The sequence below is a fragment of the Schistocerca nitens genome, chromosome 10 (assembly GCF_023898315.1).
Source record: "Schistocerca nitens isolate TAMUIC-IGC-003100 chromosome 10, iqSchNite1.1, whole genome shotgun sequence".
In the NCBI taxonomy this organism is placed as follows: Eukaryota; Metazoa; Arthropoda; class Insecta; order Orthoptera; family Acrididae; genus Schistocerca; species Schistocerca nitens.
The window spans coordinates 165,814,998-165,833,742 of NC_064623.1; the positions used below are offsets into that span (position 1 = coordinate 165,814,998).

The following is an 18,745-nucleotide window of genomic DNA, read 5'->3' on the forward strand; positions in this document are numbered from 1 at the left end:
TAAAATTTCTGCAGCTGTTTGGGTTGTTGGTGGAGGTGGTGAAGTGCACTGTTTGTGAGCATGATATCACATTGGCAAAAGTTCCGGCATCTCGGAGCAGGGACGGTTATATGTGGCTGTGCCGTAGGGATATTCGAGGTGCCTGGTTCGGGAAGTCTATGTTGGGCATGCGCGAGACTCTGTTGTTGGCATACTACTTTTGTTATAAATCCTCTCAGTTTTTGCGTGGGGTTATGGTGGAGGTGGACGAGTCGCAGTTTGGGAAAAGGAAGTATCGGAGGGGTACGTCTGTGGTTGGTCTCTGGGTGTGGGGGGCTGCTGTACCGGGGAGGGGAGGGGAGGGGGGGATGTTCAGAATGTGTTTTTAGGGTTGTGGAGGGACGGTCTAAGAGGGAATTGGTGGGGTTAATTAAGGAGTTTATAGAATCGGGTTCTACTGTATGTAGTTTCTGATGCTTTTTCTTCTTATAGGGGGTTGGGTGAGAGGGGGTACAATCATTTAGTGGTTAACCATAGTTTAGAGTTTAAAAATTATGAGACGGGGGCTTGTACGAATACCATAGAAGGGATTTTTTGTTTTGTTTTGGTTTTAGGGCGCAAAACTGCTATGGTCATTAGCGCCCGGTCCGTGGCTTAGGAAACAGTAAAAAACCGAAATTGAAAACCAGCAGCAATGGGAACGAAAGTCATAAAACTGGAGAAACTAAAAGCAGAAGGAAGGCTTAAAAATCCACTACAGAAAGGGGTTGGTTGTCCCCAAAAAAAGCTTCATATGACTGACGTCATTTCACTGGCACTAATAAACTTGAGAACGCGGTCGGCTGAGCGTGTGTCATCTGCTAAAATCGACGATATATCAGGCGATAGCTGTAGACGGGAGCGTAACGGGTTAATATAGGGGCACTCAATTAAAAGGTGTCTTACCGTCCACAGCTGAGAGCAGTGGGGACAGAGTGGGGGAGGATCACCGCTTAAAAGATGTCGATGGCTAAAAAGACAGTGCCCTATCCGGAGTCTAGTTAAAATTACCTCCTCCCGACGACGCGTTCGGGAGGAAGAGGTCCAAGCACAAGGAAGAGCTTTCACGTCCCGCAATTTATTATGGGGAAGTGTCGACCAATGCGCGTGCCGTAAATGAACAACACGACGACATAAAACGCTCCATAGATCGGCGAAGGGAATCGATTGAATAGCTGGCCGAAGAAGAGAGACTGCAGCCTTGGCTGCAATATCTGCCGCCTCATTTCCACAGATACCAACGTGTCCCAGGAGCCAGAGGAACGCCACCGAGACGCCCCCCAGGTGGAACAAGTGCAGACAGTCCTGAATCCGGTGGACCAGAGGGTGCACAGGATAAAGAGCTTGGAGACTGAGGAGAGAGCTGAGAGAATCTGAGCAGATAACGTACTGTATCCGCTGATGGCGGCGGATGTAGTGGACAGCCTGGAGAACAGCGTAAAGCTCCGCAGTATAAACCGAACACTGGTCGGGAAGCCGAAAGTGAGTTGGGGTGTCGCCAACGATATAGGCACTCCCTACACCTAACGATGTTTTCGAGCCGTTGGTGTAAATAAATGTGGCGTCCGTCATTTGTGCACAGAGAGCAGCAAATGCCCGACGATAAACAAGTGAAGGGGTACCATCCTTGGGAAATCGACAAAGGTCACGGAGCAGGCAGATCCGGGGACGGAGCCAAGGCGGTGCTGTACCCCAAGTTGTCAAGAAGGTTTTAGGAAAGCGGAAGGAAAGAGAATGGAGCAGTTGACAGAAGCGGACTCCCGGTGGTAGTAGGGAGGAGGGGCGGCCTGCATACCCTACATCAAAGGAGGTGTCGAAAAAAAGGTTATGGGCTGGATTAGCAGGCATGGAAGACAGATGGCTAGCATAACGGCTCAGAAGGACTGCTCGCCGATTGGACAGCGGAGGTTCAGCAGTCTCAGCATAAAGGCTTTCCACAGGGCTGGTGTAAAAAGCTCCAGACACTAAACGTAATCCACGGTGGTGGATAGAGTCGAGACGCCGAAGAATAGACGGCCGAGCAGAGGAGTAGACTATGCTTCCATAGTCCAATTTCGAGCGCACTAAGGCGTGATAGAGGCGGAGAAGGACCACTCGGTCCGCTCCCCAGGAGGTACCATTCAGGACACGGAGGGTGTTGAGGGATCGCAGACAGCGAGCCGAAAGATAGGAAACGTGGGAGGACCAGCACAGTTTTCTGTCAAACATAAGACCCAAGAATTTAGCGACGTCTGAAAACGGAAGGTTGACAGGACCTAGATGTAAGGAGGGCGGAAGAAACTCATTACGTCGCCAAAAATTAACACAAACGGTCTTACTGGGAGAAAAACGGAAGCCGGTTTCGATGCTCCAAGAGTGGAGGCGATTGAGACATCCTTGAAGACGTCGTTCAAGAATGCTGGTCCGTTGAGAGCTGTAGTAGATCGCGAAATCGTCCACAAAGAGGGAGCCCGAGACATCAGGAAGGAGACAATCCATAATTGGATTTATGGCGATGGCAAACAGTACAACACTCAGCACGGAGCCCTGGGGTACCCCGTTTTCTTGGGAGAAAGTACGGGAGAGAGTAGTGTTCACCCGCACCCTAAATGTGCGCTCTGCCATAAATTCGCGAAGAAAAAGGGGCAGCCGGCCTCGAAAGCCCCAAGAGAACAGTGTGCGGAGGATGCCTGTCCTCCAACAGGTATCGTATGCTCTCTCCAGATCAAAAAATATTGCTACTGTTTGGCGTTTCCGGAGAAAATTGTTCATGATATAAGTGGAGAGAGCAACAAGATGGTCAACTGCAGAACGATGCTTTTGGAATCCGCATTGGGCAGGTGTTAAAACACTGCGGGATTCCAGCCACCACGCTAAACGGTAATTCACCATACGCTCCAAAACTTTACAGACACTACTCGTGAGAGAAATGGGGCGATAGCTAGAGGGGAGATGTTTGTCCTTTCCAGGTTTCGGAACAGGAACGACGATAGCTTCCCGCCATCGTCTGGGAAAAGTACTGCCGGTCCAAATTCGTTATAAAGGCTAAGTAGGTAACGCAGACTATGGGTTGATAAATGCAGCAACATTTGGACGTGGATACCATCCGGTCCTGGGGCGGAGGAGCGAGAAGAAGAGAGTGCATGTTGGAGTTCCCGCATGGAGAAAACAGTATTGTAGCTTTCGCAATTTTGAGAGGAGAAAGCAAGAGGTCGCACTTCCGCTGCACGTTTCTTCGGGAGAAACGCTGGCGGGTAATTTGAAGAGCTCGAAATCTCAGCAAAGTGCTGACCCAACGAGTTAGAAATTGCGACGGGGTCCACTAATGTATCATGCGAGACAGTGAGCCCAGAGACCGGGGAGAAACTAGGCCCGCCTGAGAACCGTCGAAGCCGACTCCAAACCTCCGAGGGGGGAGTGAAGGTGTTCAATGAGCTAATAAAGAATTTCCAGCTTGCCTTCTTGCTATCGCGGATGACACGACGGCATCGCGCACGAAACTGCTTATAGCGGATACAGTTGGCCAAAGTAGGATGGTGGCGGAAAACGCGGAGAGCACGTCGCCGCTCACGTATTGCATCACGGCATGCCTCGTCCCACCAAGGAACTGGGGGGCGCCGCGGCAATTCGGAGGTGCGTGGTATTGAATGTTCTGCAGCTGCAAGAATAACGTCGGTAATATGTGTGACCTCATTGTCAACGCTGGGAAAGGGACGGTCATCGAATGTCGCTAGAGACGAAAAAAGTGTCCAATCAGCTTGGGCAAACTTCCAGCATCGCGGGCGCATATATGGCAGTTGAGGCTGCAGTCTAAGGACACATGGGAAGTGGTCACTCGAGTGTGTATCAAAGGGCGAACCATTCGAAGCGCCGAGCTAGCGGAACAGTACCGACCGCAAGGTCCAAATGAGATAAATTTGTCGTGGAGGCAGACAAAAATGTAGGGACCCCAGTGTTGAGGCAAACTAGATCCGCTTGGTGGAAGACGTCTAGCAATAGTGAGCCACGTGGACAAGGATGTGGAGATCCCCAAAGCGGGTGGTGGGCATTGAAGTCCCCAACCAGCAAATAGGGGGGTGGAAGCTGACCAAGAAGATGAACGAGATCAGCTCGTGCCAATGGTGTGGACGATGGAATGTATACAGTACAAAGAGAGAACGTGTATCCGGAAAGGGAAAGACGGACGGCGACAGCTTGGAAGGAAGTGTTTAAGTGGATTGGGTGATAAAGGAAAGTTTCATGGAGAAGAAGCATGAGTCCTCCATGTGCTGGAGTGCTTGCAACAGAGGGGAGATCATATCGGACGGACTGAAAAAGAGGGAGAACAAAGCGGTCATGGGGACGCAGCTTTGTTTCCTGAAGACAGAAGATGACCGGCGAGTAGGAACGTAAGAGGATCGACAATTCATCCCGATTGGCTCGAATACCGCGGATATTCCAGTGGATAATGGACATAGGGTGAACAGAAAATGGAGGAATGTGACCAAGGTTGCTGTCAACTCAACGACTGCTCAGAGCTTGCGACCGACAACATGGAATGGCATTCAGCCGAAAGCAGAAGATCCTGATCCATAGGTTGTTCAGGAGCAGCTCCTGCCACCAGCGATCGGCCGCCTCGGCGACACAGAAGACTGCCGAGGGCGATTTCCGCCAGGTGGTGCTGTAGATGGGACACGCCTTGGCGGAGAAGGAGAGGAACTGGGTTTCTTTGTAGCCTTCTTGGAAGTATGATGTTTAGATGAAGGAGGAACTGATGGTTGGGAGTTGCGGTACGTAAAAACTCTTCACGAGTATGCTCTTTTTTCGAAGTCTTGGTGTCTGACTTTTGGGCTCGAGATTTAGCAGAACCCGACGAAGGGTGAGCCAGAGAGTGGGCAAGCGAAAGTGGTGAGGTTGAACAGGCGATCTTTGCACTGGCCGATCTGACGACCGTGGCACTAAAGGAGAGGTCGCAAGTCTGCGTGGCCGCCTCCTTTGTTGGCCGAGGAGAAGCAAGGACAGTGCTGTATTTTCCTGTCTGAGGCACGGTGGGCTGTCAACTGGCGAATAATTTTCGAGCAGCAAAGGTCGACACCTTTTCCTTCACTCTAATTTCCTGGATGAGCTTTTCGTCCTTAAAAACGGGGCATTCTCGACAGGAAGCAGCGTGGTCACCCATACAGTTGATGCAGCGAGGGGATGGAGGCACCCTCATGGGCATCCTTGCCACACGCAACACATTTGGCCGGATTGGAACAGGACTGGCTGGTGTGACTGAACCGCTGACACCGATAGCAACGCGTAGGGTTTGGGACGTAAGGGCGAACGGAAATTATCTCAAAGCCTGCTTTGATTTTCGATGGGAGTTGAACTTTGTCAAATGTCAAGAAGACAGTGCGGGTTGGAATGATGTTCGTGTCAACCCTTTTCATAACTCTATGAACAGCCGTTACGCCCTGGTCAGACAGGTAGCGCTGAATTTCTTCGTCAGACGCGAGGAATTTAAAGTACGGTGCGGTTCCACCCGGACAGGGAAGGTGTGTAGTAGTGAGGTACGAAGCAATTTTTGTGCCTGGAGGGCACTGACTGTTTCTAACAACAGGGTGCCATTCCGTAATCTGGAACAAGACTTTACAGGACCTGCAACTGCGTCGACACCTTTCTGAATAATGAAAGGGTTGACCGTGGAGAAGTCGTGACCTTCGTCAGACCGAGTAACAACAAGGAACTGTGGCGACGATGGAAGAACTGTCTGTGGCTGAGACTCAGTGAACTTACGCTTGTGAGCAGACATAGTGGAAGGTGAGGAAACCATTGCGGAAGAATCCCCCATGATTACCAGCGTCTCCGATGGCACGCTCCTCCCTTGTGGGGGCCCTCTCTGAGGGCACTCCCGACTTAGGTGATTGTTCACACCTCCCGACAAACGGACGGAGGGACCAATCGGCACTTTCGGAAGGTATCAGCTCGGGTAATCACCCCTCCCTGGGCCTGGCCGTTACCAGGGAGTATGTACGTGTCCTACCTGTCTACCCGGGGCGGGGAATTACACGTTACCCCGTCACCGGCTACGCATGGAAGTGCGTGGGTCGGCCTTCAGACACGCACAGGGAGGAAAAAGGAGAAAGGGAAAGGAAAGAAGAGGGGTCTCAAACGCCGTAGCGGAGAAAAGGGCAAAGAGAAGAGGGAAGGAAAAGAGAAGGACAGAGGAAGGACAAAGACTTGCAAGTGTAGAAAGCAAGGAATTTGTAACAGTTTCGAGTGTCTGTCTCCGGACGTAGGCACAAACCATACTCCCAGAGGAGGAGAAAGGGAAGGAAAGAGCCAGAGGTGAGGGGGGGGGGGCGAAGATGGGGGACGGGGAAGGATGTGGAAACGGAAGGTATGCAGCCCGGAAAGGAAGGAGGGCCACATTAGCTCGGGGTCCCGTGCTCGCTACGCACGTATCCACAAAAGAGTTGTGGACCCCCTGTGGGGACCATAGAAGGGATGTTGGGGGCCTTTAAGTCAGTTCTTGGGAGGGGATAGAGGTGCTCTTCTAACCTTCAGCCTCATTTAGATGAGTACTGTTGACGGAAGGGTGTCCCTGAGGGCTATATTTTAAGGGCTATCAATAAGATGTACAGGCTGAAGGTGGTTAGTTAGGGTGGTTTGTGTGGGTGGGTGGCTGTGGCACAGTGGGGGGTTAGTTGTTGGTAGTGTTTGTGAGGGGGGGGGGGAGTGTGTTGGTTTGTTATTTAGTTGTGGAGGATCTATATTGTAGCAATTTTTGTTGAGTTGTCGTGTGTGATTGAGATTTGTGTATTTTGTGATTGTTTATGGATATTTTATTTTGGGGTGATGGGGGGGGGGGGGGAGGTTGGATTGGGGTGTGGGTGGGTTGAGTCTTTGTTTCTGTTGTGTGTTTTTTCGTTGTGTGTGTGTGTGTGTGTGTGTGTGTGTGTGTGTGTGTGTGTGTGCGCGCGACTGCGTGTGATTGTGGTGGCTGACCTAGGTTGTGGTGCCAGAACTTTGTTGTGGTAAGTTTTCATTTTTCTTGTTTTTAGTGTATTTGTTGGTTGGTTTTTGGGGGAAGAGACCAAACAGCGAGGTCATCGGTCTCATCGGATTAGGGAAGGAAGTCGGCCGTGCCCTTTCAGAGGAACCATCCCGGCATTTGCCTGGAGCGATTTAGGGAAATCACGGAAAACCTAAATCAGGATGGCCGGACGCGGGATTGAACCGTCGTCCTCCCGAATGCGAGTCCAGTGTGCTAACCACTGCGCCACCTCGCTCGGTCAGTGTATTTGTTGTGTGGTGTTGTGGCTGGTGGGGTGGTTCTGAGCTGTGTGGTTTGTTGTATTGGTGATTTGGTATCGTGTGTTGGATTGCAGGTATGTAGCTGAAGGGAAGTTTTAGATTCCAATTTGTGGTCGTATCTGTGGGTTTTTTGGTAGCGGGAGTCGCTGTTGATCTATGTGGGTGAAGGCAACTGATCCCAATGGGTGGTTGTGGCTGTGGGTGTTCCAGTATCGGGAGTTGCTGTTGAGCTATATGATTCAAGGGAAGTGTTCGGTTCCAATTTGTGGGATCTGGAGCTGCTGTTGAGCTATGTAGGTCAAGGGAAGTGTCCAATGACAAAGGATATTGTGTTTAGTGGAATTTGGGGAGTTTTGTATTGTAGATTTCTTTCATTGTTTTGTGTGGTTTGCTATGGTGGTGTGTGTCTAAATTTGTTTATATTTACTTTGTCCACAACCAAAAACAACCTACTTCCCACACTTATCCTGTTAAGTTTCGTTACATTTTTTGTGGAAGTTGCATGTGTTGGTTTTTCAATGTATTTTCGTATTTGTTGTCGTGTTTACGCAATGGCGTCATATTGGAGTCATAGTGTGCAGTCGTTTCCGTCATATTTGTGATGTCATGGGTCAATGCTGATCGGTGGAATCGGACGCTTCCGTATTTCCCAGACTATTACAGATACAAACAAAATGGGCAAATACAGGACAATGAAACAAGCAAATAATCCTAGTAAACATAGGTCCACAAACCAACAGTTTCCCTGATATGACGCACATACAAATTGCTCATGCCAATGTTACAACACTTTTAATGTCCAATGCTACATTTATTTTGAAAAACTGCAAGTGACGTGTGAATGACAAAGTAATATATCAGCCACGTTTGATTTTATCATTTGTTTCGGTCACTCTCAATCATCTTCAGACCAAAGAAATTTCATCAGCAACCCATCTTGTCTACTCAGAACAACAGATCATGGTACTGAGAGTACTCTGATGCAATTCCTTAGATCTGAAGATAACCCAGAGTGACTGAAACCTGTTATCAAATAAAAACTGTGAGCAACTGAGATGGAACAACAATAAATGAGAACACCTTAAATATCTACTTGTACACAGTTGTTGAACTCTCTCACGATAATAACGTCGAATATAGCGACAAAGGGTATCAGTTATGGCTCGACAATACCGTTGCGACCCTGATCCCCTGACTTGAACTCGTTGGTCTTTTTAACCAATGGGATTTTTGGATGCTTAATAGGAGATGTGCTGAAGACTGCCTTTACATGAACAGTGACCATGAGGAACACTCGCTGCCTTTAAGAAATATGATAGGAGAGATGTCAAAAACAATTGGCCACTTTCCCTACTGACATTTTCCAAAATTTTCGAAAAGGTGGTTTATTCTGGAATAGTATCTCATCTCAGCAACAATAATATCTTGCACAAATCTCAGTTTGGATTTCACAAGAGTTGCTCTACTGATAATGCCATTTAGGTTGACTCACAAAAAAAGGTGCCGGCTGGTATTTTCTGTGACCTATGTAGGCCTAAATCATTTGGCTGTGTGAATCACAATATTCTCCTACATAAACTGAAGTTTTATGGGATTGACGGTACAACCAACCAATGGATTATGTCATAGTAAACCAAAAGAACACAGAAAGTTCTACTTAACAATTCAATGAATTTAGTCTGAGGACATTGTTCTGACACGAGAAATTGTGTATGGGAATCCCCAAGGCTTAACCTTAGGTCAGCTATTGTTCCTCACATATGTAAATGTTTTTCCATCTGGTACACAACAAGCAGAATTAGTTATTTTGTAGATGACACTAGTATTGTAATCAATCAAAGCATACATAAAGAAACAGAAGAAATGGTAAACAAAATTTGTAAAAGTATCATTGACTTGTTTTCTGCAAATGGTCTCTACCTCAATTTTAAAAAGACACAACATATTCAGTTCTGCTCATTAGGGATACTACAGCAATGGCAAGTGTAACACTTGCTGAGGAAATATGAAGGTGGAAATTTCAGAATTCTTAGGTGCCTATATTGATGAGAATTTAATCTGGAAATGACTCATTCGAGAACAGTTAAAACAATTTAGATCAGCTATATTTGCACTTAGAATGATTTCGAATCTTAGAGAGAGAGTCAAATCAGTAAGTTGGCATATTTTCATTTGATAATGTCATAAGGAATAACGTCCCGGGGCAACACATCTGTAAGAAAAAGTCCTGACTGCTCAAAAACATCCTATAAGAATATGCCTACCCACTATCATCTTTTGGACATCTCTTTAAGGAGTTAGGCATTCTAACTACTGCTTCACAGTTTGTTGCAAATAATCCACATTGCAGAAACAATGCTGCAGGAAGTTACAATACCAGAAGGAAAAACGACATTCATCCTGCACATAAAGGTTGTCTTTAGTAAAAACAGGAGGTGCATAATGTTGCAACTAAAATTTGTACACATGCCGTGTTTTGCCATTCCCTTTTGTTTCCAAATAAAGTACATATAGGGTACAACAAGTAGCCACACTCAGGAAGACATTCTTTCTGTTTCCTTAAGGCTTATTACCTAAAACACAAAATAACAATTCTGTTTCTGAAATTTTGAATCTTATCATACTACAAATATTCTAGTAGGCCAGCTTTATCTTCAAGAAAGTATGCATATATGAGAGCAGTTCTTCAACAAAATGAGAATGCATTCCTGTTTCAATTTCCTATGGGCCTACCACAAATTTCAATTGTGCAGCACATCATCAAGTACAATTCTTTTCTTAATAATATACTCATCTTGAACATTAACACATGCATCAGAGGTTCAATGGTAACATAGCAATGCTGAAGAGTATCTGTTAAAGGTATCACCATGGCTTTCATCCCGATATTTGACGTGAATTGAACCACAGTAAATCCACTCACGCTTTAAAACCTGATAATCTTGAATCTGTGTTAAAGAAATACCAACAATAGGCACCATTGCTTTTACAATCAAAAACCAGAGAGGGATGCCAAGGTATCTTCAATTTCTCTACAACAATGAAATGAGAGCGCTACAACCATGTAGTATCACTGCATATATAACCACTTTGAAAACACTGTGTGCTCAATTACACTAGTATGGACAAAATTCGTGGAAAGAAGCTTATCAGTAGTTGATTGAAAAGACAAAGTGTCATACCACAGATTGCTTCGGTACACATACTAAAAAACAGCACTCAGGAGTATATAACGAGTAGGGCATAATAATGGGGAAACCAGCCTACAAATCAATAACCTTCAAACCACTAAACAACAATGCGAGGGATGTGAAAACTCTTGAGATACCGGACACATCTTATTTCAGAGGAAATAATACTGAATAAGCATGGATCCAGACTACTGAATTTCTATGAGTAAAAGCCAAAAGTTTCAAACATAAAACACAATTACAGAACATCAACTGGCACATATTATGTGCAAGACAATAAGCGAAACGAAACAGCAATAAATTTTGTACCTGGAATTGAGTAGTCGTTCCATCATCTTCTTTGACTTCGCAACCTTCAAACGAAGGCACTACAGCAGCAACTTCACCAGACGGGGTAGTGAACACCACCTGTTGCTGCTCATGCTCTGAGTGTTGTTCCTGATTCTCACTCACTGTCAAACTGTTTGTCTGCACATCTTGTTGAGCGTGTTGATGTTGCTCTTGTTTCACTTCACTTCCATCGACAAATATTTTAAGGCCCAAAGCTTCAGCATCTTCGGTCATGAATCGCACAGCTCCCTGGGATTCCTCATCGTTCTGGAAAATCAGCCTGAAATTACTGGCACCGCCTGCTTCCAGAGTGGTAGGAAGTGCTTCCGCCACCTCCACCGCTGTTGTCTCATTCGTTGGAACAACAAAGCTAGCATCCGCGGCTACCGCGGTGTCAGCGCCACCGTCATCGACGGACTGTGTTACACCGACACTTTGTAAAGCCTGTTGCAACAGTTCGGCGTTTAGGTCGCCGAAGGCATTGTCTCCTGCTTCGTTTTGCAATATTATTGCCTGTCCATCGAGAAACAAGACTCGCGTCGCTTGCGCCTGAAGATTTGCCATCGTATGTGGTGGTATTACACATTGCCGTCCACGGTAGTTGCCAACCAGAACCACCCACTCATTCACTTGCCAAAAATGGACTCAGTAATTGACTAGTTGACCCCTCACACAATCCGTAAAACATAAACTATTGTCTCCCAAACACACCGCTCAGGCCCACAACATCCATTTTCTAATCCATAGACTCGCTGACCAAAGATCTCGGGAAATAGTTCAAAGAGCTTCAGAATCAGAGACTATAAAACAAATACTTATTTGCAGCGCAGGTACCACAGGCATGAATTTCTTGCTCGTGCATCCTCTCACCTCCTACTAACTACTCGTGTAAGTTAACGTACATCTGGAAACACTCTACTTGCACACTGTCGTGCCAGCTTACGTGAAAGTTACGAAAGCTGAAAGGTGTTCTACTTTCTTGCACAATGTCACCATCACCTACGAGCTAAGCAATTACCGATAGATGGATCTACTCTCTGCTCTGATTCATTCGAGAGCACAGATCCAAAGTCGTTAGTTCAAGCGCGTGAAAAGTTAGCGTCGTACCAAAACATTACGCTTAGTCTTCAACTATTTAGATAAATGGACACACTTCGTGTGCCATGATCGCAATGTAGATATCTTTTAGTGTTCGAATATGACCGGTTACAATGAAAAAGCGTCTACACTGATCGCGGTATACGAAATGATTTTCAACCATACCGATCGACCCACTGTACAGCATGTGTACCTTACAGAGTAAGTAAATACTTTGTAAAGTGACAAGATTTTCTTAAACAGCGCGATATAAATATCACTGTAGCATTCAGAGACTCCGTATAATCACATATTTGTAACAAATATCAGTTGAACTGACTAAGTGGATTAAAAAAAATATTGAAACTGAGAGTGTGATGTTGCTGACAGACATATTACTGCAGAACTGTCATCCGTTTTATATGAGAAAATAAAGAAAATTCTCACTGAAAAAAACAATTACGATTCACTGTTAATTTTCCCTATCTATTAAAAAACGAAACATTTTCTTGCACAACTAGAACAAAAAATCTTTAAAGGCCAATTCATACTAAACGTCAAAGGACCGTCATGTTGCATCACGTCACATCACCGTCTTGCCAAGGTATATCCATGCTGGACCTCATATCGAGTCCTGTAAATTCGCTTAAGCCAAAGCCCCAACAGAGATAGCGAGGCAACGAGATACCATCCATGATACAAAACGTCGGAGTAGAGTAGAGCATCAGAAGTGAGGAAGGTAATGACGATAAAGGTAATTTATCCCCAGAATAAACTTCATGCCATGTACTCTTGACCACTTTTGTGTTGTAGTGTGCTGAGAAGTAAAACAGCATTTCAAAACATCGACATATGTTTGCTAAGGAAAAAACTTTTAAGAGACAGTTAAATGAAAACGAGAGAGGTAGAAAAAAGTAAGTGAACTGTTTTCTAATCTCAAAAGTGATCACCATAACTGTTAACACATCTATCATGCTTTCAGGCAAGACAGTCAACACCTGCATGGAAAAATGTTTGCAATTGCCTATGGATCCATGTTTGTACTTTGGACTGCACCACCTCATCTGAAGAAAATTGACGGCCATAACTGTCGTTCTTCTAGCATTCAAAAACATCGAAATTGCATGGGAGGGTTCAGGTTTATGGATAATGACTAAGGGCTTCCCAGTGAAACTTTCCCAGTATACTAGACACAACCTTGTTAACATGTGGCCCCACATATGAGTAGGCTGCAGAAGTTGTGTTGCGAAGCCCTTACACAGTCTCGATCACTCCCCAGACTTCGATGTTAGAACCCAGAAGAACAATAGTCATGGCCATCAATACACTTCAGACAGGTGGGATGGGGGGGGGGGGGTTGCACTCCTGAATACAATCATAGATCCATAGGCAACCACACAGATTTCTCTGTGAAGCTATTAACGTTTTTGACCTACAGTGGGCTAAATGTCATAGTTTCTGATGATTATTTCAAGAATAATCATCAGTTTACTTACTATTTCCCATGTGTATAGTTCTTATTTGACTGCCCTGTTCATATATAACGAAATCCAACAATATTTATAAAGAAAACTGATTTACTTTATCTACTGTTTTTGGTTTTTCCATAACTAATAAACTATTAAAGAACTGTATTTCTATCCTCCATCAGAACTGATTTTTCACTTGACATATGATTTAATTAGAACTGCTACTTCAACTTATGTTCTTCTTTATATACAATGTGGGCATTAGCTCTGTTCTCTTATTGTAAAACATAACTAATTTTTCGCCTGCAGATATCTGACCTAGCTTTTGGAAGAGCACGCAATGGAACAAAATATCGAAGTCATCATGGAACAGTTGCAATTTGGCACAAAGCAAAGCACATAAAGAAGACACAAAATACACAATCCAATACTATAACATGTATGAGTGTGACGAAAATAGGTTACATTCCGATGTTAGCAGACGACGAGACCGTCAAAACTTTCTTCCTGAGAAGTCTTGACGTGACGGTCCGTTGATGGCTTGTGTGAATGGCACCATTTGAAATTCATTGTGGAATCATCTGACGTGATGTGACATGACAGCCAGTGAGAATTGGTCTCTAGAGGTAAATTATTCACTTAAAATGTTATTTCATGAAAACTGCTTCATCAACTTACGTTCTTAAGACTAGCTCATTCTTGCCATCATCTTGCGTCACGTCAAAACATTCAAAAACGTTTTTCAAATGGTGGCGTTCACACAGGCGACCAAAGGATCTTCACGTCATTTCATCTCACGTCAACGTTAAGATTTCTGAGGAACGAAGTGTTGAGCCGGTTGTTGTTTGCTAACACAAAAAATTCACTTATCTTTCTGCATTCATTCATGTTATAGACGTGGATTTCGTGCTTTTGTTTCATCTTAGTATTATTATTTTGCTTTGTTTCGTAGCAAATTTCAAATGTTCCACGATGACTCATATTTTCTTCCACTGAGTATTCTCCCATAAGCGAGGTCGGTAGGGTTAACAGACACTCCATTTGCAAGTTGGGGAGGGGTAAGTAGGCGGCGGGGAGAGAGGGGCAGGTAATTTTGAATAACTCCAACACATACTACAGATAGTCCGTATTTTACTTTCGGTGCAGAAAATTGAGCCCATCTACCTCGACAGGGTTCTTCAAGTCAATCTCCTTCGCTCTGTGAGACTACATACTGGTTCAGTTGATGAAAATCACCGTTGAAGAAACACCAACTAGTACCTAGCTCATGGAGGCCACATTACTCAAACTTAGAAATAGTGTCTGCATGTTCCTAAGAAAATATCAGGCGGTTGGGATTCTATCCACTTGTGTAAAAATTTTAAAGTTCATTTAATTCTGACATGTTGCCACTGAAACAAATTTAAGATGACTACCATGACCACAATTATTGCCATAAAACGTTTATCATTGCAAGTGTACTTTTGTTCTGCTACACGCCTTCACACGCAAAGCAGCCAAAATTTACACGTCCACCCCGAATAAATTCCCTAACTAAACAGTCACTGACCCACAGCTAGTAATGAGTTACTACATCAGCTCGTTGAATACCCTTCTTTAAAGGAAGTGATCGCCTAATGCTCTGTAAGGTTCACGAAACACCCTACATGTCATCGTTCACCGACCAAAATTTTCGCCTACAAAGAACTTCCAAACTAATTCATACAAAAATCTCAAAATTTAACTGCAAGGTGTAAAACTGTAGTCACTTCACATTTGCGGTGAAGGGATAAAAAGAATGAATTATTTGTTTCATCTTGGACGAAATTTGAGTGGCACAATTCCACATGTTCTGTTCAATAAGACAGCTAACGAACGACTCCTAGATTAAACTGCAGCACAAATTTATAATTCTCATTGGCTAATGATCTGAACAGCCTGTCAGAAATGCTCTTGTCCTCAAATGCCTACATGTAGTCAGGTAAATTCATTATAAAAAGTAAATATAATGAGTTTCTAAATTTACTAAACCACATTTAAAAGCAAAACCAAGTCCAAATTATTCCCAGAAATAAAATATTAATTCATTTGACTCAAACTTTTATTCTGGCTGCTTTCATACTAAAGCACGCACATTGGATTCCGTCACATGAGTCACAATTGCACAAGATTTACCCATGCATGCTTTTACATAGTTTTCCATAAAACAAAACATCCTTTCTTCACATATGTCCTCGCACACACTCTGTCACTCATTCTAAAACATCTGCACGAGAAAACATAATTTAATAACATTTGAGATACTTACTTTTATATCAGCAGATCATTGTAGCCAAAAGAAAGAAAAAGGAATTTCCCTTAACTGATATTTCAGTCCTAGTTCTTCAGGAGATCATAAGCAAATATATTAAAACATCTAACACTCTTTCATAGTATGAGTAAATTTATTACCGCTTTTAGGTAAAATTTTATATCTTGTGAAGTACGGTGCATAGTGCCTGCCTGGCTAACCATGTGGTCTAATGCACTGCTTTCCGGATGGGAAGGCATGCTGGTCCCCGGCTGGCCAGTCTGTGGATGGTTTTTAACGCGGTTTTCCATCTGCCTTGGCGAATGCACACTGGTTCCCGTTATTCAACCTCAGTTACAATATATATGCAACTGCTGCACAAACACTTTCTCCACGTTCCTGTACACCATAATTACTCTACCATGCAAACATTTGGGTTACACTCGTCTCGTATGAGACATTCCCAGGAGGTCTTCTGGTGGCCAAACTGCACAAGAATCCTGGGTTTGGTGTGGGGCGGCGGTGAGGTGAGTGGACTGCTGTAGTCTGTTATGGGGTTGTGTAACACCGAGGGCTACGGTGGGGACAAAGAATCTCCATCGACTCTAGGTCCCCAGTGCCATACAATACAATACAATGGTGCATAGTAGTTTAAGATTTTAACAGCAGAATTTTTTAGCAACATAAGACTGTATACAAAGTATGAAGTAAATTGGAGCAAAATTAATAATATTTCCTTCAGAGTCACAGGAAGTGTGAATATTGATTTTAATTGTACGCCAGTATGGTTCAGAGCCCAAGTGCACAGCATAAGCTGCACTTACACCTGGGCAACAAAAAAAGCGAATATCCTACCTGGTTACAGGACAAGACACAGTCTACGATCATGTTCTTCACTGCTAAGAATAATAACTCAGAATAGTATTCTGTTTCACATAGCGTTAAAAGATTCTTTCGTTTTATTGTCCATTTTTTTATTTTAAGCTATTGCGAATTATATTTCTTGGAATAGATATAATCTTAAAAATTATCTTCTTGAAAAATGACTTTGTTGTAGTTTCTTTGGTTATATTGAAGTTCGTGAATTTTGGCAATGCTTGACCTTCCAAACCAAGTCAACAATCAAAGATACAAACTGACATCACTATCTCCAGCGTCACCACTCTGATTCATACATGATTTGTAGTGTGTTAGTACTCTATTACTATTAATAAGTCAATATCATCCACCGACCATGGCCAGACTGATTGTGTCACATCTTAGTTACTAGGAATTAAAACCACTGATAAAACTAAGATAACAGACAAGAACCATTACACAGCATTTTACAGCTCTTAAAGTTTTTCAGTTTGTGACTTCACGTGTGGTGGCATCATGTTGACCAGTCTGCAGTTCCACTTATGAAGCAAAATTCATTTATGGAATATAGTGGCTTTTGCTTGGGCACACACATTGGTCTAGCTTTTAACATCCTCAGTGGCAGTGTATGAACATCCGATGGTGGGTATTCGAATACCTTCAGGGGGAGTAGTGTCCAGTCTCTTACTTAGACAACAGCTGGAATGTCAATGTCGTTCTCATTTGATGTGTGCTAGTTTTGAATCTGTTGTCGTTTGCAGAAGGGTCCTTGATTTTCTTTTTTATAGGCAAGAGGTTGAAAACATACTGCCTAAATATTGTCCCAACTGCTTGAAAATTGATTTAGAGTCGTTAAATTTCTTTTTGGAAGATATTATTCTTAAAATTCATATTACACATATGCAATTTTAGGCCTGCTGTTTTGGGTATACAGGTTTTGAGTTTTAACGTTATTATAAGTGTATTACGTTACATATTAATAGCGTACATATATACTAGTGTCGTACATAAATTTAGTAGCTCTTGTGAGCTGTAGGTAATAGAATATTACTGCTATTGCCTGGATCAATTTTGTAAAAAAATTGTAAACAACAGTGAGCGAGAAGTGTTTGAGCTGCTGTAGGAATGTAAGTTCTGGGGCTCTATGCAGCTGTTGTGACAGATGGTTACATTGTGGGGAATGTAGTGGCATGGGAATTGCGGAAATAAAGGGGTCTCTTCCATGGTATTGGAAAGTATTTTCAAGGGACAGGTAAATAGCTGAACAGCTGTGGACGATTAGAACCATTGTAAGGCGTATGCTTCGCCAGCGATGGGCAAAGCATGACAGAATCTCTGACCAGAGATTAGTTTATTGTTAGTTGTTGCTTGTCGCATGTCTGCACTTGTCTGCGCAAGTCGACAGTAGCGAGTCAGTCTGTAGTAATCAGTCGACAGTAGTAGTCGGTCGGCTTTAGTAGCGAGTGGAGGGTTGTAGTCTGCGAGAGTCGGCATGCGTCGGCGGTGTGCTCTGCTCGCGACTCTGGTCAGGATTCTGGACGATGAGTATTATTGTAGAAGGTAAAGATGCAGCATTGCGCATATTTAATAATGTATGTTAATTGTAATTAATTTGTTAAAAAAATGCCCCAATAATAATTTTTTTAATAAGTAACTCTTTTAAAGAAAAACATTCATTTCAATTTAAAGAACATTTCCAATGGATCATCACTCCTTTCAATAATCCAAACACTATATATATATATATATATATATACACTCCTGGAAATTGAAATAAGAACACCGTGAATTTATTGTCCCAGGAAGGGGAAACTTTATTGACACATTCCTGGGGTCATGTACATCACATGATCACACTGACAGAACCACATGCACATAGACACAGGCAACAGAGCATGCACAATGTCGGCACTAGTACAGTGTATATCCACCTTTCGCAGCAATGCAGGCTGCTATTCTCCCATGGAGACGATCGTAGAGATGCTGGATGTAGTCCTGTGGAACGGCTTGCCATGCCATTTCCACCTGGCGCCTCAGTTGGACCAGCGTTCATGCTGGACGTGCAGACCGCGTGAGACGACGCTTCATCCAGTCCCAAACATGCTCAACGGGGGTCAGATCCGGAGATCTTGCTGGCCAGGGTAGTTGACTTACACCTTCTAGAGCACGTTGGGTGGCACGGGATACATGCGGACGTGCACTGTCCTGTTGGAACAGCAAGTTCCCTTGCCGGTCTAGGAATGGTAGAACGATGGGTTCGATGACGGTTTGGATGT

The 18,745-nt window shown here is 43.9% G+C and overlaps 1 protein-coding gene across 1 annotated transcript in view; it reads right to left on the reverse strand.

Moving 5' to 3' along the window:
* The window catches only part of LOC126210250 (uncharacterized), a 137,501-nt gene extending 125,973 nt beyond the window's left edge, over positions 1 to 11,528 (reverse strand). The window contains exon 1 of the mRNA XM_049939441.1: positions 10,776 to 11,528. Within this exon, the coding sequence (XP_049795398.1) occupies positions 10,776 to 11,360 (585 nt within the window). The 5' untranslated portion in view covers positions 11,361 to 11,528. The remainder of the gene's footprint in view (positions 1 to 10,775) is intronic.
* Positions 11,529 to 18,745: the final 7,217 nt, after the last annotated feature.